At 44.3% G+C, this 23,592-nt stretch overlaps 1 protein-coding gene across 2 annotated transcripts in view; it reads right to left on the bottom strand.

Moving 5' to 3' along the window:
- FNTB (farnesyltransferase, CAAX box, beta) overlaps positions 1-13,222 on the bottom strand; it is a 65,084-nt gene extending 51,862 nt beyond the window's left edge. For both annotated transcript variants that reach the window (XR_006886301.1, XM_046647253.1), the window contains exon 1: positions 12,996-13,222. Coding sequence is in view for 1 of the 2 variants with exons in the window: in XM_046647253.1 (XP_046503209.1) it covers positions 12,996-13,139 (144 nt within the window). In the remaining variant the exon portion in view is untranslated. The remainder of the gene's footprint in view (positions 1-12,995) is intronic.
- Between the last annotated feature and the right edge of the window lie 10,370 nt (positions 13,223-23,592).

Genomic DNA, 23,592 nt, shown 5'->3' with positions numbered 1-23,592 from the left:
ACTGTAAATGTGTGGTATTTGAATTCTCTTCTGAAGTAGTTGTAATAGCTTACTGGCTCCGTGAGTTAAATAAAACCTTTGACATGTGTTCGTTTTACATTTGTACAAATCCTGATTTTATCCTCTTTTAAAATTTATCCCTTAACTGTTGATATGAGGTGGGGAAATTAGGTGGAGGGTAAACAGATGCTGTCAATTTTCTGTATATTTAAAGTTTTTTGTAACAACAAGTTGGAGATGGGGCCAGCCCCGTGCTCGAGTGGTTAAGTTCGTGCACTCTGCTTCAGTGGCCCAGGGTTTCGCCGGTTTAGATCCTGGGCAGGGACATGGCACCACTCATCAGGCCATGCTGAGACGTCATCCCACATAGCAGCACAACCAGAAGGACCCACAACTAAAAATATACAACTATGTACCAGGGGCAATTTGGGGAGAAAAAGGAAAAATAAAATCTTAAAAAAAAAAGTTGGAGGAAATTATTAAAAATCAAAACAAAACATTTAATACCCAGATTCCACCATGACTACTTTATCCAGGTACAAGAAAGATTTTTGAAAAGTCAAATACATCTGCACAGCCACACACAATACATGTATATGTAAAGTGGATACATAAATGCTTAAACCAATTAGAAAGTGTTTCTGGCAATTCAAAAGCGAACATTCTGCAATGAGACACTGACAGTCTCCCCTTGACCAAACTCTAGTCAGGCTCCTCTGAATCCTCATCCCAACTAGGCCTCAGCTTTTGTACTTCCACATCCATCTTTGCATCACCCAATTTTAGCAAGAATCCTGCTAAGTTAGTTTAACCAGAATCCCCCGTCCTCAATATTTCATCAGTTTCCTCATCCCCGACCATCCCCCAGTGATGTCTTGATCACCCTGGCCTGCCTTCAAGAGGAGTCCTGTTAGGTTGGTTTAGCCAGAATCCCCGCTTACCCCTGATGATTCCTCTTAGTAATTTTCCACCCACCAATTCCCCCACCGCCTTGCTCCTTGACTATAAATTCCCACTCTTCCTTGTATTAAGAGTTAAGTCCAATCTCTCTCCCCTACTGCAAACCACCACTGTATAGTCTTCCTTTAACAAGTGTCATGAATAATTTTTTCTTTAACAATACCACATCACACCCACCAGCAGAATGACTAAAGATGAGAAGACAGACAACATCAAATGCTGGCAAGCATGCCAAACAACCAGAGCCCTTAGACACTGCTGGTGAGAGTGTAAAATGCACAACCACTCTGGAAGAGGCCAGCGGTTTCTTATAAAATTAAACATACTCCTATCCTACAATCCAGCAATTCCACTTGTAGGTCTTAAGAAAAATGAAGACACATGATCATAAAAAAGACTTCTACAAGAATGTTCACAGCAGCATTATTCATAATATCCAAAATCTGGCAACAGCTCAGTTGTCCATCAATAGGAGAATGGATTAAAAAAACAACAACATCAATCTGTAGCATATTCATCAATAAAAAGGGACAAATTACTGATATATGCAACAACATGGATGGACCTCGTAAACACGCTGGGTGAAAGATGCCTGACCCAAAAGAATGCATACTGTATGACTCCATTTAGCTGACAGTCTAGAAAAGGCAAAACTAATCTATAAAAAAAATCAGAACATTGGTTGCCTCTAGGGGCGGGGGGGTGGGAGTGGGGACTGACTGGGAAGGAACATGAGGGAACTTTCTGGAGTGAAGGTGACGTCCTCTGTCTTGATAAAGGTTTAGGTTACACAGGTGTGTGCACTTGCGAAAACTCAGCGAATATGAATATACACTTAAGATATGCATATTTTATTGTGTGTAAATTTTATCTGAAAAGAAAAAAGAACTGTAAATAAACACTGAACGCTAGTTAATGACATGCACACTAAAGTATTTAGTGAGAAGTGTATGGATATCTACAATTTGTTTTGAAATTCATTAAGAAAAGATGGATAGACGGGCCGGCCTGGTGGCGCAGTGGTTAAGTGCGCACGTTCCGCTTCTCGGCAGCCCGGGGCTGGGTTTGCGGTTCGGATCCCGGGTGCGGACATGGCACCGCTTGTCAAGCCATGCTGTGGTAGGTGTCCCACATATAAAGTAGAGGAAGATGGGCACGGACGTTAGCTCAGGGCCAGTCTTCCTCAGCAAAAAGAGAAGGATTGGCAGCGGATGTTAGCTCAGGGCTAATCTTCCTCAAAGAAAGAAAAGAAAAGATGGATAGAGAGATGAATAGGTGAATCAACTTGTGATAAAGCAAGTCTGGTCAACGTTAAAAGAATCTAGGTGATGAGTATACTGGTATTCATTGTAAAATCCTTTCAACTTTGCTATGTTTGAAATTTTTCATAATAAACTACTAGGGGAAAACCCAAATACTTTATTATTACTGTGAGAGTTTAAACAATATTTTCTCAGTAATACTTTCTCATCTTTCCTCTATATTCAAGGTGTCCGGAACACCTCCCTAAGCAAAGATTCCCGCCCCTGAGGAGTCTGCATTGTGTTCACCTGTTCTACAGAAACAAAAGCTTGTTGAAGAGCAGACAGACTCCACCCAGTGGGGTCTGGGAGCAAGTGGCCCAGGGGCAGGTTTCACCTGGAACCAAGCTAAACTTGTTAAAAATGTAAACTCTCAGGTAACAGACTACAGAATCCGAAACTAGGGCTTGGGGCCACCGACCTATTTTTAACAAGTCCTCTGGAGGATTCTGATGCATGCTAACATGTGACAGATCAAGGAAGGTTTCCGTAGTGGCAACGGTCACTGTGGATTTCAGCTCAGAGGTTGACGCTGGAATGTGACTTCAAATAGTACTTTCTTAATTTATAATTATTAATTGTTACTGTTTTAAAACTGCTCACCGTGGGGCTGGCTCGGTGGCACAGCAGTTAAGTTCGCATGCGCTCTGCTTTGGCGGCCCTGGGTTTGCTTGTCCGGATTCTGGGTGTGGACCTACATATCACTTATCAAGCCATGCTGCGACAGGCATCCCATGCATAAAGTAGAGGAAGATGGGCACAGATGTGAGCTCAGGGCCAATCTTCCTCAGCAAAAAGAGGAGGATTGGCAGGGCTCATCTTCCTCAAAACAAAACAAAACTGCTCACCACACTTTTCTTCTTAACTAGTGAAGCACAAAGATGAGAAGGTAAAACTTTTCTCTGAACAAATAACCTAATACTCTGAGTGCAAGATTCACCAGGAAGTCAGAGTTGAGCTGGTCCCCTTATCCAGCCAGCATCCCTCTCTATCCAAGGCTAAGACCCTTTTGGAAGCACAGGTTCTCACACCTGGCTGCATATTAGAATCACGTTGCGGGGGCCCGGCCCCGTGGCCAAGTGGTTAACTTCGCCTGCTCCACTTCAGTGGCCCAGGGTTCAGATCCTGGGCACGGACATGGCACCGCTCGTTAGGCCATGTTGAGGCAGTGTCCCACATGCCACAACTAGAAGGACCCACAAATAAAATATACAACTAGGTACTGGGGGGATTTGGGGAGAAAAAAAGCAAGGAAAAAAAAAGAAGACTGGCAGCAGTTGTTAGCTCAGGTGCCAACCTAAAAAAAAAATCACGTGGGAGCTTAAAAAGCATATTGATGCCTCGGCCCCACCCCCAAAGGTTCTGCTTTAATTGGTCTGGGGTGCAACCTAGGAGCAGGGAGGACAAAAACTCTCCGGTGATTCTCACGGTCAGCCCCGTTTGAGAGCCACTGCCCTCACCGTTAGTTTCTGTTTTAAAAAACGTCTTTAAACATCAGGTGTTCTAGAAGTAATGAAGGAAAACTAAGTTTAAACCATAAGCCAAAATGAATACTAGCAAGAGGTTCCCAGTGACCTAGAGATGCACAGTTATGTCATCAGCAGTAACGCCTCCTCATTCAAAGGACAGGTGCCTATCATTACTATGCTAGAATATTTCAGGAATCGTCCTCTAGTACAGCACTTTTCATTAAAGAATTCCTAACAGCCATGCATATGTGAAAACTTGGTATACGGCAGAGATGGTAAAACCCAATATAAAAGGGAAAAATATGGGCTACTGAGTAAATGTTGCTGGTAGAAAAATTAACTTACTACTTCACACCCTAAAAAAAGAAAGAAATTCTAAGTTGATGAAGCTTGAACATGAAAAACTCGAGTCAAATTATTAGAAAAGCATATAGGAGAATATCTTTATATTCTTGGGATAGAGAAAAATTTCTTCAAAAAGCCAAAACTGTAAGGAAAAAGACAGATAAAAGCATAAGCATAAGCAAGGTTAAAGGCAAACAAGAGCATAGAGGAAGATACTTGGAACATATGTAAAAGACACTCTTTCCCAAATTGAGACCTCTGACAATGCCTAGTCTTGGAGAGGGTGGGGGGAAATAGAGCTCCAGGACCCCACCAGTGAGTGCTTAGACGCTAGATCCAATTGAGGGCAAAATGGCAGCAGGTACTAACACTGAAAGGGCACAGACCCGACAAGCCAGCAATTCTACCTCTCAGGTAGAGATCTCCTAGAGAAACTTTACATGTGCACAACAAGGTATGCATAAAGATGCTCGCTGGGGGGCTGGCCCCGTGGCCGAGTGGTTAAGTTCGCGCGCTCTGCTGCAGGCGGCCCAGTGTTTCGTTGGTTCGAATCCTGGGCGCGGACATGGCACTGCTCATCAGACCACGCTGAGGCAGCGTCCCACATGCCACAACTAGAAGAATACACAACTATGTACCGGGGGGCTTTGGGGAGAAAAAGGAAAAAATAAAAAAATCTTAAAAAAAAAAAAAAAAGATGCTCGCTGGAGTACTGCAAATAACAGTAAAAACTTAGATACAACCCAAATGCCCATCAACAGGGCGGGGGTGGATCAAACAGAACACTCTGTACTATACTGCACCATACATCTAGGTTTCCTCGGCGACTACCACACACCTACAGTATAAAGAGTGGCATACTCTACACACCACATAGGAGTGTAGAAAAAATTCCACACTTCAGTGGGAAACTACGCCCTGTCTATAGCACACCCTTCCAAGCTGATTCCAGCCCTGTTCATTGTCTTTGAACTATTTTAGACCTCTTTGTAAACTGTAGGTAACTGATAAGATAGGCAAATTATATCTTGTCCCTTAAGTTTTGACTTGATTGACTTCCCTCCCCACTGTGGAAAAAAGTTTTGCCTCCATGTGCAATTCAATTTCTTTACTTCACATAAATTTGTGCCTTTTGACTTTTCCTTTGAACTAGTCATAACATCTGCCTGGTTCCCCATATGTGAGTAAAATAAAAATTTTAACATGTTCATTTTTATCTATATGAGTCACGATTTTACCTTTTCTGAAAATTACCTTTATCAGTAGTTAATAGGATGAACTGGATGTACAGACATCAATTTGGAAAGAGATGGAAAAGATTAAACGGAAAAAGGCAAGATGACGGAGTGCGACAATTTATGCAAATTTTTTTTTTTTAAAGATTTTATTTTTTCCTTTTTCTCCCCAAAGCCCCCCGGTACATAGTTGTGTATTCTTCGTTGTGGGTTCTTCTAGTTGTGGCATGTGGGACGCTGCCTCAGCGTGGTCTGATGAGCAGTGCCATGTCCGCGCCCAGGATTCGAACTAACGAAACACTGGGCCGCCTGCAGCGGAGCGCGCATGCTTAACCACTCGGCCACGGGGCCAGCCCCAATTTATGCAAATTTTTAAAAGCAACACACACATACAGAGTTTACGGACTCATAAAAGGATTAAAAGTGAGGCAGTGAAAGGATACACAACTCATGACAGAAGTTGCTTCTGGAGATGGCAAGGGGACAAACTGAACTGGGGGTGGAGTTAAAGGAGACTGTAGCTATATTTATAATTGCCTTTAAACAAATAGCCGGAAGCAAAAAAATAAGTTGTTAGCAACCGTTAATTCTAGGTTATAGGAAAATGGCTAATTATGTTATTATTTATACTTTTTGTTAACTATAAATTTCTTAAAAAAGAAAAAAATTTAAAAGTGCTTAGTTTTGCACTGCCTTATCACCCAGGCTTTCCCACACCTATAGAGACAGGCCCCGACATAGAAAAGATGCCGTGATCTAGAAGTTCACGTTGATTAGACCTTATTCGTTTTCCCATCAAAGTAATGTTGTACCTGACAGGTTTCCAGGCCAGCCCTCCCAAAGCTATTTAATGTATAACATAACCGTTAATGCCGATAGTACGTCTCTCATCTGCTCCAGAAATGAGGCAATGCTTACTTAGGATAGGGCAGAAAGAGAACACAAGAGTTCAGAGTTAAGTCTACCAGCTTGCTGGAAGTTTACGCCTGCTTCTGACAGGGAACGGCCTAGTGTTTCTATGCAGAGAATGTTTTAAGTTTGCTGAAGTCAGATTATACGTAGTGAGGATACTAGAATATGCCATGCCAAAATACGCCTCTTTAACATAAGGATTCTTTTGAGCTGAAGGCCACTGACGACCAGGAGATACAGGAAAAGCTCTAAATACAGGGCATAAATTTGCCTTTTGTAAAAGAAATTTCCTTTTGTAAAGGTATCTCCCTCTCTGTATAAGGAAATGGAAGACTCCTAACAACTCTTAGCAATGGAGAAGGCCCCGACTTAAATATGCATAACAAACCTGACGAAACCACTCTTGTTCACCATGCTTTTCCTGGTCCCTTCCCATAACTTGTCTTTCCACCCAGAAGCCCAAAACCTTTTTCCTTTGTTTTAGCCTAAGATGGTACATAAACCCAAGTTGTAACCACCCCTTTGGGTTACTCATTGATGAGTGCTCCCATGTGTATATACGCAACACACATGTTAATAAATTTCTTTTTCTCTTGTTAATCTGTCTTTGGCCAATCTAATTTATAGGGCCCCAGCTGGAGAACCCTAGATGGGTAGAGGAAAAGATTTTTTTTCCTCCCCTACTATATATTTATATTAATTTATATTCATATATATATATATATGCACCTGTATCTTTAAAATATATAATATAAACTAAAAATAAATATATATTAGTATGCGCACGTATATGGTCTGTATACATGATATAAACTAATATGTACATTAGTTGCGTTTTTCAATGATGGAATCCAGGGCCAGAGACAAAGTGACAGCACCCAGTCCCCAAGAGTTAGGTGCTATGGCAATAAACAAACGCAGATCTAACGATCTGCCTGCATTCTCAACAGCTGTTTAAAAGACAGCTCGTGGAATTTTTCTGGAAATCCAATCAGCAGAAGCACAGAATAATTTCCATTCACAGATGAGTGGTAAAAACCAACTAATGCATTTGGTACTTTCTCTTTCACAGCTTCTTTCTGCAGCCAATCTGACGATGCAGCAACTTTCCTATCACGGACTATCACTTTCCTTCTCCCGCCCCCTCGCTCCCAGAGGAGGACCGCTCCAGAAAGCGGTTTTGCTGCCTGACACTCATGCTAATGCTGAAGCTACAGTAAAAGAATCATTAATAGATCAAACATAACGCAAAGATTTTCCTAAAAAAATTATCCCTCAGAAAAAACAACTCACTTTTACAAAGTAACTCTTGCTGTGGGGAGTTCTTCCAATTCTTTATTTTGAATACAAAGTACCAGTGGGGTTTGATACATCAGCCTAAAACAACCTCAATCCAGGTCTGGTTTGGGCTGTTTATAGAGGTCAACTGATGGTATCAGAAAAGAAGACAAATTAAACACAGGCTTAGCAATTATTCCTGGGGTATGAACTCACACTTCCACGTGTAAGTTCCACTGTAAACCCTTTTAAAGATCACTTTAAAAAGTAATGAAGTGGTTAAGTTGTCCCAATCACAGATATACACCAACTGGACACATTGTGAAAGAATGCTAATGTTATGCAAGTGGCTACTTTTAACTTGGGATGAAATATTCTTACCCACATTCAAAAAACTGAAAGTGTAGTCTGGAAAAAATGTATTGGCTGATCCAAAATGTGGCTCCACCAATGATAAAAATACTAATGTCAACCATACACATAAAGAGTTTGAAGAAAAATGTTTTACTAACACGGAGGAAAAAGAATATTTCCAAATTAGTGTGATTTTATAAAGCATGTGATTTTACATAGGAATATGTACCTAAATTTACAATGTAAATTTTCTAAGTAGGCATTTGATTTGCTCACCTCCATACCTAAAAGTACGTGTATTTTCAAGTTGACCAAAAAACATTATTTTCGCCTTTAATAGGGAAAATGGGAAAATTTTGATATTTAGAATTGCCTTATAGTTGGGCAACACGGTGAATTCCAAGAATTCCAAGAAAATAAAACTGATTCACATAGCTAGCCTACTGACCACTTAACCAAGCAAAGCTCTGGTCCCTTCTCTGAGAAGCATAAGAAACTATTAAGTTTGATCATATTTAGCGACTTGTTCCACCTCTACTTAATAACCTTTTGGAGAATATACCTTGAAACAAGTCAACAGCAGGAGTTCAGGATTCATTCCTGGACCTCTGACACTCCCTCCTTCAGGATCTGCAGTGGGGCAACGCCCATCACTTGAAACCAGCTCATTAGCCAGGCTGTCCACCCTTCCTATCCCTGCCCCACCCCCCCATTGGCCCTGCCCATCCAGCTGACCTAATTTCCTACCACAACCAACCTGCACCCTCCATTCCCAGTAAGCTGGAGTCTTCCCTCAAAACAGCTCCTCCCGCTGGAACGGCTGCCCCCCAGCTCCATCCTTTAGAGCCCAGCCCCACGCCCACGTGAAGTTGTCCTGACTGCCTCAGCCCACAGACCAGCCTCCACGCCCTGTGCAATTACGACCCCATATGCAGTGCAGTCATAAGTGAGCATTAATTACATGCTCTTGCAAATTATTCTCTAATTGCTTCAGGCATATTTTTTTTTTTCTCTAAGACAGAAGAATTTTGAGGTCAGGGACTAAGACCGATAATTCTTCTATACTCCACTCAGAGTTGACTGTCACTTGACTGAATGCTGTCTAACGATATCACGCCATTTCAAGAGGAGGATGCTTTCACCTCTGCTCAAGAGCAAACTAAAGGAAAAAGAAAAGTAGTATCTTCCGTAAACAACTGTTTTTAGCAAGGCTGCTACCTCAGAGACTGTACCAGTACTAACTGCTGGCCTGAACCACAGAGCATCTGCAATGGGGTGACTGCAAATGGCACAACAAAAGAAGACAACCACTAACGGTACAATCGCGCCTTGCTTTCTAGAGTCATAAAAGTCTCCCCATGCATCAAATCCATCAGCAAAACAGGTTATCAAAGTAGAGACCTTCGAAAACTGCCCAGCACCTGATTACCTCCACTGCCATAGCCCTGAGCTCAGCCGCTGTCGTATGTCACCTGCAGTCCTGCAACAGCCTCCCTGTACCCACCCTCACCTCCCCACAATCTGCTCCTCACCTCCCCACAATCTGCTCTCAACAGTGACCTCAAGGAGTCTGTTGAAATGCTGGTCAGCTTGTGTCAAAACCCCGCCATTATGGATCAGTGTGACTCCTGGTAGGAGACAGATGGCACATTCAAAGTGGGTGATCTGAGGAGAGTTTATAAAGGCAGTAGTTCCAAAGGTGTGAGCAGGTATAGCAAAACCACAGAGTGTAGTACTGTGGGGCTGGCAACAGAGGGCATCCCCTCCTAGACCTGAAGGTGGGAAGAGAAGTGGAAAGGGAAAGAGAGAGCCCATGGAGGAGGCCCCTGAGAGGAGGTGGGACCTCAATTCAAAGACACTCCAGCCCACATGACCCTGCAGGAAGGGAACGAATACACCAATCCCATTCTTCTCCCTGCCTCTCTCTCATCTGCTATCCGTACTCCCCATGGCCAAATACAACTAGAAGCCATAAGGCAAGGGAGCCTGCCACTGCAGGTCCACCTCCAGGAGCAACATCTCCAGAGCAGGGTGGAAAAGGGTAGAGCGAATCTGGGGAGGTAGACGGAAGCTCTCCAGCCCAGTGGCTCCCATCTCAATCAGGTACCTACAACAAAAGTACTTACAATGGCCTATGAGCCCCTCTACGGCCAGCCTCATCTCCTACTCTCCTCTTTGCTAACCCTCTTCTCCCAGTGGCTCCCACTCACCAGGGACATGCCTGCCTTGAGTCCTTTGTACTTGCTGCTTTCTCTGCCCAGGATGCTTTTCCCTGGGTACACACGTGGCTTGTTTCTTCTCTTACTTCAGGTCTCAGCTAAAACATCACATCATCAGAGGTTTTCCCTTACCATCTTACATAAAAACCTCCCCTGCTCCCACCCCACCCATTCCGGGCACACTCTATTTCCTAATCCTGCTTTAATCTTCTCCACAGCACTTCTCTCTAGCATTAAATAGATAGACGATAGATAGATAAATAGATAGGGTTTTTTTCCCTTTTTGATTGCCTCCCTGGCCTAGAACAAAAGTTTCATAAAGGCATCAATTTGGCCTCTTTTGTTCCCCACCTTACGTCCAGTGGCAAGAACAGTGCCTGGCACATAGAAGGAACTCAAGTAATTGGTTTTTTGTTTTGTTTATTTGTTTATTTTTATTTTTTCCTTTTTCTCCCCAAAGCCCCCAGTACATAGTTGTATATTCTCAGTTGTGGGTCCTTCTAGTTGTGGCATGTGGGATGCCGCCTCAGCACGGTTTGATGGGCAGTGCCACGTCCGCGCCCAGGATTCGAACCCGCGAAACAGTGGGCTGCCGCAGCGGAGTGCGACAACTTAACCTCTCGGCCACGGGGCCAGCCCCTCAAGTAATTGTTAAATGAACAAAAATGAATGGACAGCACAGAAGGACCCACAGCTAAGGGCTCTTGCCACTGTTCATAGATTTAACTCCTATTATCAAATTATTGTTTAACAAATAGTCTTCCAATAATCAGATAGGAAGCAGGTGACCAGCATTTGTTTTTATTGGCAATGGCACAAAATTGAGCTGTCAGTAAACCCTACAAATAAATGGACGCTTCAGTCAGAACCAAAAGAATAATAGTAGTGTTTTCTGCAAATGACTCATCCTAGCAAGGCTGGTATTTCTTAGGAATATATCATCATTAATTTACCAACATAGCACTTCTCTAAGCCTCAGTCTTCTCATCTGTAAAATGTGTCAGGATTGAATGATAATGTACGGAGAGCACTTAGCACAGCACTGGGACCCAATAAATGGACACTATGATGACTATTAAGACACTGAGGCAGCCACGAGAATGAGATACTACATTATCTTCCTACTATCTGGAACTGTTTGTCCTAGATTTTTAAAATGTGAGCTGGAGTAACAACATGGAAAAGAAATATAAGATGCTCTGCCATCTACTACACAGTTGGGCCTAGATTCGAAAGACATCCTATAATACCAACATCCCATATCAGAGCCTAGTTTCCACACCTGGCCAGACCTTGGCGAACCCTTTCAGAGACCTGTACCTTGTTGCACCCCTTTCTGCATCACTCGTTATGCCTATGCACTTGGAATACAAGTGCTCCTGTTTTCTTGGTAGAAACTAAACAGGGGCACTCTACTGAAAAAAGCAGTACAGGAAAAAGAGAAAGAGTAGATCAGCAAAGCTCCTGATAATGCTCCTGTTTTTGACTTGTCCTTCTAACCAGGGAAGTCTCTGTTTTGGTCTGTAAATTAACAGACCAATATCTGATCCCCTTTTTTCCACTAGCATCTATCCATAACATTATCTGCGGGATCAATTCAGTTAACTACATAAAAGGTGACTCCACAGTCTTGGGACTGATAAAAAAAAAAAAAAAGGCCTGACCTGAAGCAACCCAACAATTCACCACTTAGGAATACCGCAAAGATCCTGTAGGTTTTTCATTAATGGGATATTTCTTTGCAATCTTTTGCAAAAGACTTCTATAGAAGGACACAACGGTGGGCTAACTGAGCCGGGGAGCCAGATTCAATAAGGTTCTAGTCTAAAACCCACAAGGCTTAAATCTCCAGTTAAAATATTCTCTCTGCTACCATGTGTATAACTGTGTATTCCAGCTCGTTTCTGTTATTAATTTACAGTCATAAATGTACAATATAATAATCATTACTAATTTTACCAAAAGGGAGGCTTCCAACTTCAGGTATGAAAGTCAAAGCAGGTCCCTCCAACGTTAAGCCTGGAGACCGATATTACTAAGAGATTTTATTTTAGCAAGCAGCCTGATGCTTACTTGTTAGTGCTAAAAAGAATCATCCTGACCACTTCTTCCAGTGACAGATAGGCAAAGATTTCCACAATGACTTGGGAAGAATTCCAACTGGGGAATAAGAAAAACAAAACTATAGTTCAGTACTCATTCCTCACTCTTCAAAGTGACAGGTTGGATCCTACTTCAAGGCCTCGGTGAATGAATGACAAGCAATCCAAATTTACACTTTTATTACAGCACATTCCAAACTTGTATTGTTTTCCTGTCTGTCTTCCCCAACCAGGCTGTGCCACGCACATGGTCAGGCGCTGTTTTCTTTCTTTGTATTTCCAGCGTTTAACATTGTGTCCAACACACTGCTGGTGCTCAAATGATTGAATGACTACCAAAATGCCCACCCACGAGGCAGGCCCAAAACCTGGCACTGTGGGTCAGAAATTAAACAGATCGTGGAATGGCATGATCGCAGTCTGGCCACTTCTCTTACCCCTATGTCCCTAAACTACGAGCAGTGTGGGGAAAGTCACTATCCACACGAGAACCTCCGGATGTCCCGGCAGAATGGAGCGGGCTGTCTGACCGCCCGGGCTGCTTCGGCCCTCCAGGCACAGAACACGATTCTCTCCGCTCCCTGAGGCTGTCCTCTCCTCCAAGCCAAATCTGACAATGACCCCTCCCCAACCTTGCCCCATAAACGCTCCACTCTCCAGTTCGAGCCTGGGTGCCCAGAGCTTCTCAGAGGCGAGGCACCGCGATGCACGGTGGGAGTAGTAGTTCTCCGGTAAGTTTCACAACCGGGCAGCCCTAAGAGCGGGACTCCCACTCCCAGAAGCCCCCGCGCGGACGCCTCGCCCGGTCCTGCCACCTCACCTGTTCTATGGACGTGACTGTTTCCACCGAGTCGTCCTGCAACCGCTCCCGCGCGTGCTCGGGCCTCAGACTGTACAGTGGCTCTGACCAGACAGGGGAGGAAGATGGAGGGCAATAGTAGGTGAAGGAACTCGGAGAAGCCATGATCAGGAGAGCAGCGGGCGGTGTATAGGACTCAGCTTCGCCAAACAACAACGCGCATTGAAACTGGAGCGGGCTAAGGCGCTACGGAGAGTGGGTAGAGTCAAAAAGGTTTTGAACGCGAATCTCTCCTCCCACCTCCACATCTTCAGGGAGTGAGTTACTGGGATACTGCCGCCCTCTTTGGGCAGAGGAACTGCTGCAAGAGGCTCCGCTTCCTGGCGCGCGAGGAAGGAAGGATGTGTACATCTGAATTTCATTTCAGAGAGATGATGTAGGATCCCGTGGCTCGTTATGCAAGTTAAACACACACACACTTCTTTTCAACATTCTGCTAATACTCGCTTAATTGTAATGGCAGCAGTTCTCAGTTTCGGGCGCCCAAGAACCCAATGCATGTAACTTGAAAAGCATTTCTGACAGCTCTCCTGGTTGCCTCAGTCGTGCTACTTCTAGTAGAACTATTATGTACCTTTGGGTATGAGACAGCCTCCCTGGAGAAGCCAGCAGCTTCTCAACAAAGGAATTGCCGCCTCACTACTCAGTGATGGAGGGGAGGGATGTTGTGCTTTTCTCCTGTTCCCTTCAGGGTTACAATGCAGTAGCAGGAACTCAAACGCAGTAGAAGGAACAAATAAGTATAAGTGAAACAACCAAGGAAATGTTCATTCGTTTATCAGCACTTTTTATAGAGCACCGACTACATGTCAGGCACTGTGCTAGGCCCTAGGGATACAGAAGTGAACAAACAAGGTCCCTGCCCTTGGGAACCTTACAGTCTAGGGGAATAGATGGAATTAAATGAATGAACACAATAAATATATGAAGCAGTGATAAATGGTATGATGGAAAATAGCAGGGTCTATGAGAGAGACTAAAGCAGGAGGGGACTAATAAGATTGGGTAGTCAGGCCAAACCTGAGTAAGTGACATGTAAGCTGAGACCTGAAGGATGACAAGGAGCCATCCACGTGAACAACGCTGGGAAGAGCTCCACTAAAGGAAGGAACTCCAAGTTTGAGAGAACCCGCCACAAATATACATATGTATGTTTGTATTCGTTATGTTATTTATTCTGAAGGAGTTCAGAATAAACGAAGTTCTTTTTGAGTGGAGTTAATAATCACATATGCCTCCATAAAAATGTTAAAGTTTGATTTTAGGAAAACCCTGCCACCTTTGAACAAACAATAGAAGTGAATCTCTTTCAGGGCCCACATCAAAAGGGCTACGCCAAGATTGTAGTACCAAGACATTAAACTATTTAGGGGGGTTAGGGAGGGGGGAGAAGATGAGGTGATAAGAGACTTTCTAGATAGACTTGGACACAAGCTCAACTCCCTGCTCAGAGCACTTTACTCTGTTCCTGTTCAATTCCAAGTCCCATGCTGAGGACCCAGGGAGCCATGGTATGATATTTCACATCCAGCCATCCACTTTTCTCAGTCTCTGTCATCAAAGAGAAGCACTGAGAAAGATTCTCTGGATGAGGCTGGGACAGCCTAAACGGCTTAGGTGGATAAACACTATCACCATGCCCATTTCAATGGTACTGTTGTGAGTGAAGCCCTTGAGGTGGTGAAATGTTTCCAAATCTGGGAATTAGTGGGACATATATGGGTTAGGATCAGGGATATGGCTGCGCAACATGAAATGGTGTCATTGTACTTCCCTCTGTATTGGTGTCTTTTTTTTTTTTTTTTTTTGAGGAAGACTGGCCCTGAGCTAACATCCATGCCCATCTTCCTCTACTTTATATACGGGATGCCTGCTACAGCATGGCTTGACAAGCGGTGCATAGGTCTGCCCCCGGATCTGAACCGGTGACCCCTGGGCTGTTGAAGCGGAAAGTGCAAACTTAACCGCTGCGCCCTCGGCCAGCTCCCTCTGTTGGCATCTTATTGTCTTTCCCTTAGTTCTGTTTTGGAAAAAAGTGATCTGATAAGGTCTGGATGGCATCTAAGGATTGAGCCTTCTTAGTAAAGAGTTGCTTTGCTGGCTAGAAATTTAAGTTGAGCTACTGAAAGAGTAGCCAGAACAGTTTTGTAACAAATTGTTACATCTGTGCCTGAAGCAATTGCAAATTGTATTCAAGAACTAGAAATCCATTTCCGAAATGCAATCTCCTCTGCAGTGGGATCTGAAAGATGTTAATAGGGGCGTGGCAAGAGTCTCCTGCAGGAGAGAGTCTGTTCCTGTGCTGGGCGCCAAGCTGAATGCCGAGGAGACAGTGGTGAACAAGCCAGACACAGTCTCAGCCCTTACCGGCCTCATGACTTACCACAAGAAACAGTCATTACAGAATTGACCATTTCATTACAGTTGGAGGAAATGGCTGAGGGAGAAAGCAGCACAGGGCACTGTGAGACTGCACAACAGGGGACGCTGAAGGTAGTCTGGAAAATCGGGAAAGACTGACGTGAGGAAATGAGTTAACTAACCCAGGGTGAGGAGATGTCCCAGGCCCAGGGAACCCAGCAACAATCAAAACTCAAGTGAAACAAGGAATGAAAACCATGAGGCGTTTGTACTCTGTGTAGCATCAGGAATGTTGTTCAGCCTTGGATTGGCAGTGGCCCACCGGTTGTCCTTCTTCTGGGTTTAATAAAACCACTCGTTCAAGAAGCAGAATGAACATAAATATTGGCTCTATGGCAGAGCATGATGTACTTACAGGGGAAAGTCTTAGTAATGATCATTAATAGCAACTCCAGCTTGGACTGCAGATGGTTTGGGTTTATTTTACTCACGTGTCTGATATTTTTGTAAATTAAACTGTGACTTGTAATTGTTTCTTAAAAAATAATATAAAATGTGCATAGTGCTATTTTGTTCAAAAGCAAGAAAACAAGAAAAAAAATTAATGACCTGAATAAACCACTAGAGGGCGTTTCTGACCCTAGGGTAGGCTTACAGAGAAAGCTTTAAAACTGCTCCCTGCATGACTCACACAAGCCCATATGTCCGCGTGAATTGTTTCTTTTAATATCTTATGAAACTATGTAATAATACATATCTTGGAAAGTTTGGAAAATGGAAAGAACTCATCTGTTATCCTGCTAGGTAATTAATTTCCTCCCCCACATTTACTCCTCTCCCAGCATCTGTGGCCTCCTACTCTGCCATCTCTGTCCCTCTTGCCCCCCTGAAAGGAATGACTCCCCAGCTGTTACCTAGGCTAGCCCCTCCCTGTCCCCTCACACCCCACTGGAGGACGTCACTCCAACAATCCTCCCTTGCTTCTCCTAAAACATCAAATTGTCCCTGTACTTCATCATGCCCATCACCCTCAAACATTCTCGGAGAAAAAAGATATTTTGAACCCTCTTGATTCCACTCCTTCCCCAGCTACCTCCCCATTACTCATTTCCTCCCTACCAATTCCTGTCTCCAATTCCTCTCCTCCAACTGTCTCCTGAACTCCACATTGCTAAATCCAAGGGCCACTTCTGAGTCCATCCCATCTTCCTACGTGGCTTCCTTGCAACCTTCAACACAGTTGATCTTTCGCTTCTCCTTGAAATACCTTCCTCTTGTAGTGTCCAACCCTGGCCTCTGCTATTTCTTCGTCTCCTTCACCCCTTAACTTTACAGCATCTCAGGGTTCTCTGTCTACACCCTCTTGCCTGTGAGCTCAAGCAGTCTGTATTTGAAATACCACCTGTAGATTGATAACTCCCTCATTTGTAGCTCCATCCTGGATCTCTCTCCTGAACTCCAGAGTTCATATCTATATCCTATTTGCATTTCCACTTGGGTATCTAATAGGCATCTCAAGCTTAGCATGTCTACAAGAGAGCTGCTTCTTTCTCTTCCAAACCTGTGCACTTGGTCTTCCCCTTCTCAGTTGTGGTAACTCCATCCTTCCCCTTACTCCAAATACCTTGGAGCCATCCTTGATGCCTATTTCTCTCACTCCCCGTAAATCTTATTGAAAATACATCCAGAATCTGATTACTGCTTACCAGTTCCACTGCTAGCATCCTGGTCCAGGGCACCATCATCTGCTACTTGGATTTTTACAGTTATCTCTTAACTGTCCTTCCTGTTTCCATCTTAGCCTGCTGTAGCCTAATATAAACTCAAAAGCTAGACTGAAACTTTGCCTTTTTTTTTAATTTAAATTTTTTTTTTTTTTTTGGTGAGAAAGATTGTCCGTGAGCTAACATTTGTGCCAATCTTCTTCTATTTTTTATGTGAGATGCCACCACAGCATGGCTTGATGAACGGTGTGTAGGTCAGCACCTAGGATCCGAACCCACAAACCCCAGGCTGCTGAAGCAGAGTGGGCAAACCCAACCACTATGCCACTCGGTTGGCCCCAGACTGAACTTTTTTCACTGTAAGCAAAGTCACCCCTTCACTCAAAGCCCTTTTTTCATCTCATTCAGAGTCAAAATCAAGGTCCTACCGCGGCCTAGAAGGCCTCAATGACCTGGCCTCTTCTCCTGTACTCTCCTGCTTGTCACTCTGTCCACCCAGGCTGGCCTCCCTGCTGTGCTGTACGCTCAGATACTCGCTAGCCTCGGAGTGTTTCTGCTCGCTCTGCCAGTCCTGCAGTGCTCTCCCCCAAGCACCGACCCAGCTTGTCCTCTCACTTCTCGTGATCTTTACTCGAGTTCCTTTCCCTGGAGGACTTTCCTGACCTCCCATAAGAAATCACAATGCCCCCACCCACAGTAATGCTCTGTCCACTCTCCCCTACTCTGATCACCAGCTGACAGACCTTATATGTTATGTTTATTTTGTCTACTATCTTTTCCCACCCCTGGAGTGTAAGCTCTCAGGGTGGGGACTTTTGTATTGTTCCTTGCTGATTCTCTGGCACATAATAGGCACTGAGTACATTAAGTGATTTAAATGATTTCCAATCATTGTAATAAACATTTGAGTACTTGTTTGTGTGACATACTGTAAAAGAGAATGACAGTGAATGGAATACTAGCCTCACACTTCAGGAGCTCACTAGCTACTAAAAGAATAAACTATATAAATATGAAATAAATATAGAAAGTAAATAAATATATAATAAAATAATCTAGACATAAATGTAAACAAAATAAGAGAATATATATACAACATGCAGTGGGAGAATAGGGAAGGAGTAATTTATTCTAATCTATTTAATGAGGGTAGCCTTTCAATATGTAACATTTATGTCAATAATACTTCAATAACATAAGTATTCCCTGATAATAATTTTTAAATGATTGCAGTAGAATTTGGAAATTGTGAAATTCTATTTTTTATTCTTATTTGTTGTAGCACACAAAAGAAACTGTAAAAAGTTTCCAATCACTCATAAAAGAATAGTTTTCTGCATACAATGATTTTATGGCACAGAGAACAAGTGTGAGCTTCTCAGAAATCAATGAATCATCGATTACACATGCCTGAATCATTTTATTGTGTCATATATTGATATAAAATTAATCACATTATATATTATTAATCATACATATACTCTATTACAGAAAGCCTGAACAAAAGTATTGATTCTTGGTCCTGTTTGGAGTTAATCATGGTGAAAACTATTTTACCAGCAGATACAAAATTGAAGCCAGTTAAAGAGCATTGCTCATACTGAGAAATCTGAGAAATGATTTTAAATACTTTGGAGAGGCAATGCCAGAAGTGTACACTCCAGAGCATCCTGGTGACTCTCAACCCAAGCTATGCCTTTAAAATACAGGCTTTCCTAGCACCACTCCAGGCCTTGAATCAGAATCTCTGGGGCCGGGGCCCGGTCACATGCATTTTTTAAAGCTCCATATGTGATGCTAATACACAGATGGGGTTGGAAGCCACCATGAACTTTCATTTTATGTGGTTAAAATGCTGGCTGTCCACTAGCTCCCCTCTCCATAGTAGGGAGTTGCAGCCGGGCAGTCACAGGCCAGCAGCCCCCCTTTGCATTTAGGCAGGGCCTTGTGACTGAGTTCTGGCCAATGGGATGTGGGCAAAAGTGATGTTCACCGTGTCAGGCCTGGCCCTTCCACTGGATCCTCCACGTCCACTCTTTCCCATTCTCTGCCAGCAGGGCATCAATGCCTAGGGCCGCCCTCCATATTCAAAAGAACTTCATGCCACGTGTTCTGAAAGCTCAAAATCTCAATTAACAAAATCTCAGTGTTTTATTCCATTGGACAAATGGCATAATCCCTTTACAGATTCAAAATTGTTTTCTGGACAAATAGTGTGACCTCTTTCAAACGTGTATTTTTACCCCTCCCTTCAAACAGCCATTTTAAAGTTTGCTAACTTATGAGTACAGGGTCAACTCTCCCCTTCCCTGTTGATTGTCCCAAGGTTTCATGTTCCCTTGGAGTGTCCTGGAGCCCTCCTCGCTGGCTGTCCACAAGAGAGTCTGAGAGGGGGACTTAGGTGAGAAAAGAAAGCCTGTAATCTTGACGCATGAGGGACATGGGGTGTGGTGTTTCCCAGTCCTTGGGTGGGGGGCACTCTCCTCCATCCTTCCTGCAAGGCAGATCTTATAGAGAGCAACATCTTGATCCAGCCCTGACGGCCTAGTGGTTAAAGTTCAGCACGCTCCACTTCGGCAGCCTGAGTTTGGGTCCCAGACATGGAACCACACCACTCGTCTGTCAGTAGCCATGCTGTGGTGGCGGCTCACATAAAAGAACTTACAAATAGAATCCACAACTACGTACTGGGGCTTTGGGGAGGGCGGAAAAAAAAAGAGAGGAAGATTGGCAACAAATGTTAGCTCAGGGAGAATCTTTCCCAGCAAAAAAAAAGAGCAACATGTTGCTTTTAAATTGAGTCCCACAGTGGGAGTCCTTGTTGAAGATAGCAGAGCCTCTGCCACCCTGGGTGCCTAGATGACTTTGTGGACAGAGTCACCCCTACTCCCACCTCCTTGGTGCGCATTAGACCTTACATGAGAGGGAAATAAATCTTTGTATTGGAACTCCTGAGATCTAGGGGTTTATCTGTTTCAGTATCTAACATTACCTTAATTAATACATTACAATGATGCGTTCCTGCATAGATTCCTAACTGCAGGTTGTATCTTGTCCCCCCAAACATAATTTGGACAGTAAAAGTTTAATACGACACATATTGCTTGGCTGGTGATTACTAGTTATGTCTCTGAAGTCTAGTCTCATAAAGGAAGAATCTCTCCTAGGAGACTTTCCCATTACAAAATCCTCCACACCAACAGTCTGGGCCACCTGTTAGGAACCGAGAAGATAGCATAGCTTTCACTTCCTGGTCTGAGAGAGTGAGATCGTTCCTAAAAGCTATCTGTGCACGGGAAATATCTGATGAGTCTCCTGGATTTGTTCCTTGTCATGGGCTGAGTTGTGTCCTCCTGTCCCCAAATTCATTTCTTGAAGTCCTAACCCCTAATACCTCAGATTATGATTGTATTTTTGGAGATAAGGCCTTTAAAGAGGTAATTAGGGTAAAATGAGGTTATCAGGGTGGGCTCTAATGCAGTGTGACTGATGTCCTTATAAGAAGAGGAGATTAGGACACAGACATACAGAACATGTGAACGTGAAAAACACGCGAACATGAAGATGGCTAGGTACAAAGAGAGAGGCCTCAGAGGAGCCAACTCTGCCCACATTAGATCTCAGACTTCTGGCCTCCAGAACTGTGAGAAAAATTCCACTGTTTTAAGTCACCCAGTGTGTGGCACTTTGTTATGGCAGCCCAAGCAGACTGATACAGTCCTGAAGGTGGTAGCCCGGACACCAGGACAATCTGAAAGGCTAGTGTGGGTCATTCTGTATTAACACCAGTTACCATCAGGATTGTTTCCTTTGGTCTCCAACCCCAATACACATGTGTCTCTGGCAACTTGCTCTCTCCCCTCTTTCTTTGTCATTTCAGAGTCTCTTTTCCTCTTTCTCTATTTATCAGAGATAGAAAAGAAAAAGGATGTGAATGGAGGACATTACTGAGATGATGGGGATGGGGGCTGTTTCTCCTAATCCTGAGATAAGATGGAAATCCTTTGCCAGGTGAGCACATCTCTTACAGTCTCTCAGAGTTGGAAAAACAGGTGTGAGTTGGGAAGAGGTGTGGGGTTTTGCTAATGGGGAGCCCCACGGTCCTACTGTGTTGAGCCGCGGCAGTGAGCTGCTTATGGGTGCATCTCTCTGGTTATTCAGCTGTTGCTATGGCAGATCCCGCAGTGGTGTCCTTGCTGGCTGTTTAAACAGGGAGCATGCTCAGTGTGGCTGGGCAGGGGGTGGCACGGAGCAGGGGCAGGCGCTTGCCTCCCTGATAAAAGAATCAGTGTAGCATAAAGGAGAGACTGATTTTTGGAGGCTTCTTGTGGGAGAGACATCCAATAGGCATCCCTCAGATTTCTCCCAGCTCTGTGAAATCTGCCCCAGTCCAAGCTGACCTCAACTGGGAGGATGCCAAAATGTCCCGCTGAGTGACAGAGGTAAGGGATGGAGTTAGGTATTTCATTTACAAAGACCCTGGTTAAAGCAAACTTTGTTGTCTCCACTAGTTTCTGTGGTTCTTTTGCTAACGTTGTCCCCAAATTTCAACTCCTCTACCTTGCAGAGCGTGTACCTATGTGCATGCACACACACAAAGAGGAAGAGAGAGAAGATCTCTGTATGATGGTTCTGAAAGTAGCTGAGCCAGCATGATAATGGAAAGTCTAGAAGCTAGGACTTCTAGACTATTCCTTTTTTCTTTTTTTTAAGCGATGAATTTGAGATCAGCCCAGCATGATGAAATATCCTCCATTTTTTTATGAGTCTGGACCTTTATTTGCCTGGATTTGTTCAGGAAGCCTCACTCTCTTTCCTGTGTTGCCCAGGGAAGGCCATTTCCTTCCAAGGGAAGTTCCTTCTTGGACTAGGAATTCACCTCAGGTTGCATCTTCTCTCCTGTTTCCCCAACAGAGGCAGGCAGAGCGCCACCGAGGGTCCCAGTGAGGTGGGCTGCCAAGAGCATTTCCCACTGCAGTGCCTTGGCTGGGAAGGCAGCTACACTGCCCAACGGGGCTCAGGCTGAGCTGAACCCGCACTCTGTTCTGGGGGTGACGGTGTGGCAGGAAATCGCAGCAGGACAGGCCTGCGCTCTGCGAAAACATCCCTGGCCAGCTGTGGATTACACGTCCCAGCACACGAGCATGGGGAAAACACTCCAGGGTGCTTTTGTCAGTGGGCATTCACTGAGTACTGTGTCAGTGCTGTGCCAAGCGCTTTTCACACATCATATTTCATCTTTCCAACAATCCTGTGAGGATATCTCTACTTTACAGATGAGAAAACTGAGGCACAGAAGGGCTCAGGAACATGCTCAAGGTTGCACAGCTGGTGAGTGGAGGAGCTGGGACTGGAACTCAAGGGTGCCCACCTCCAGAGCCCTTGGCGTGCACCCGATGTAAACCCAATGTAAATCCAGCGAAGAGAAGCACACCCAGAAATCTTAATGGAATCCACAGGATCAGTTTCTTTAGCTTTTAATGTAATCAAAATATCTATCAGGTTCAAGATTTTTTCCTCTTTATTATAAATTTAGACACTTTGTCTGAAATATAATTCTTCAAGTCAAGTCAACGGACTTATCACTTTCCTTGACCTCCTACTGCAATACTTTCTCCATCCAATACTCAGCCTCATTACAGTCACACACACACTTTTTCATCACTTTTTAAAGATCTAATGGGCTAGACTTGTTCTCTGCTAATACTCATTCTTAGGATAGTTTTCTAGACTCCAGAGAGCATTTATTTGTGTCTCTTCCAGCGCTAACACATTCAGTGGTAGTAGATAAGGTCTTGAAAGAGGCCCCTTTATTCTTTGGTGCCACGGGTGTTCTCTAGCAGAAATACTTAGCCGGGCAAATAATGTACTTGCATCCTGAGCACCTACCCTAAGCAGCTTAGACTCCAGAGAGAGACTTTTGTCTACACAACATTTCCAAAAGATTTTGCATTTGGAAATATTTTTATGATCATCTATCTTTTCAGCACTTTTCCCTGCTTTAAGAAAAACTGGGGTGAGTGAGGGGAGGGTGGACACAGTCGCACAGGGTTACAGGGAAGCCAGATGGCAGAGGGAGAGAATTCTAGCAACACTCGAGTGTTCCTGGAGACGGCAACTTCAAGAGTCATTGGGGGTTTGAATCCAGACCCTGCTGAAATCAAGGCCTTCTGACCTAGGTGAGCCCAGGTGAGGACCAACCACTGGAAGGCCCGACCAGGCTCCTGCAGGGGCGGGAGCTGCGGGGCGCAGTCGACAGGTGGCAGGGCCAGGTTTGGGATGGCACTTGGGGCGAAGTGCTGAGACCCGAAAGCTGCGTTTGGTGGAGGTGGGCTGGGTGGGAGCTCGTCCCAACTCCTCCATTGGGAAACACAAATGTTTCCCCGGGGTCTCGGGTCCCGGCGCTGAGCGGTTGGGAGGGGTTAGGCCGCCGCCCGGGCCGCGCACCCTCAGCGGGGAGCGCGCACCGGCCT

The sequence above is a fragment of the Equus quagga genome, chromosome 20 (genome assembly GCF_021613505.1).
Source record: "Equus quagga isolate Etosha38 chromosome 20, UCLA_HA_Equagga_1.0, whole genome shotgun sequence".
In the NCBI taxonomy this organism is placed as follows: domain Eukaryota; kingdom Metazoa; phylum Chordata; class Mammalia; order Perissodactyla; family Equidae; genus Equus; species Equus quagga.
Note: the sequence above shows the minus strand (reverse complement) of the source record. Positions and strands in the feature narration are given on the sequence as shown.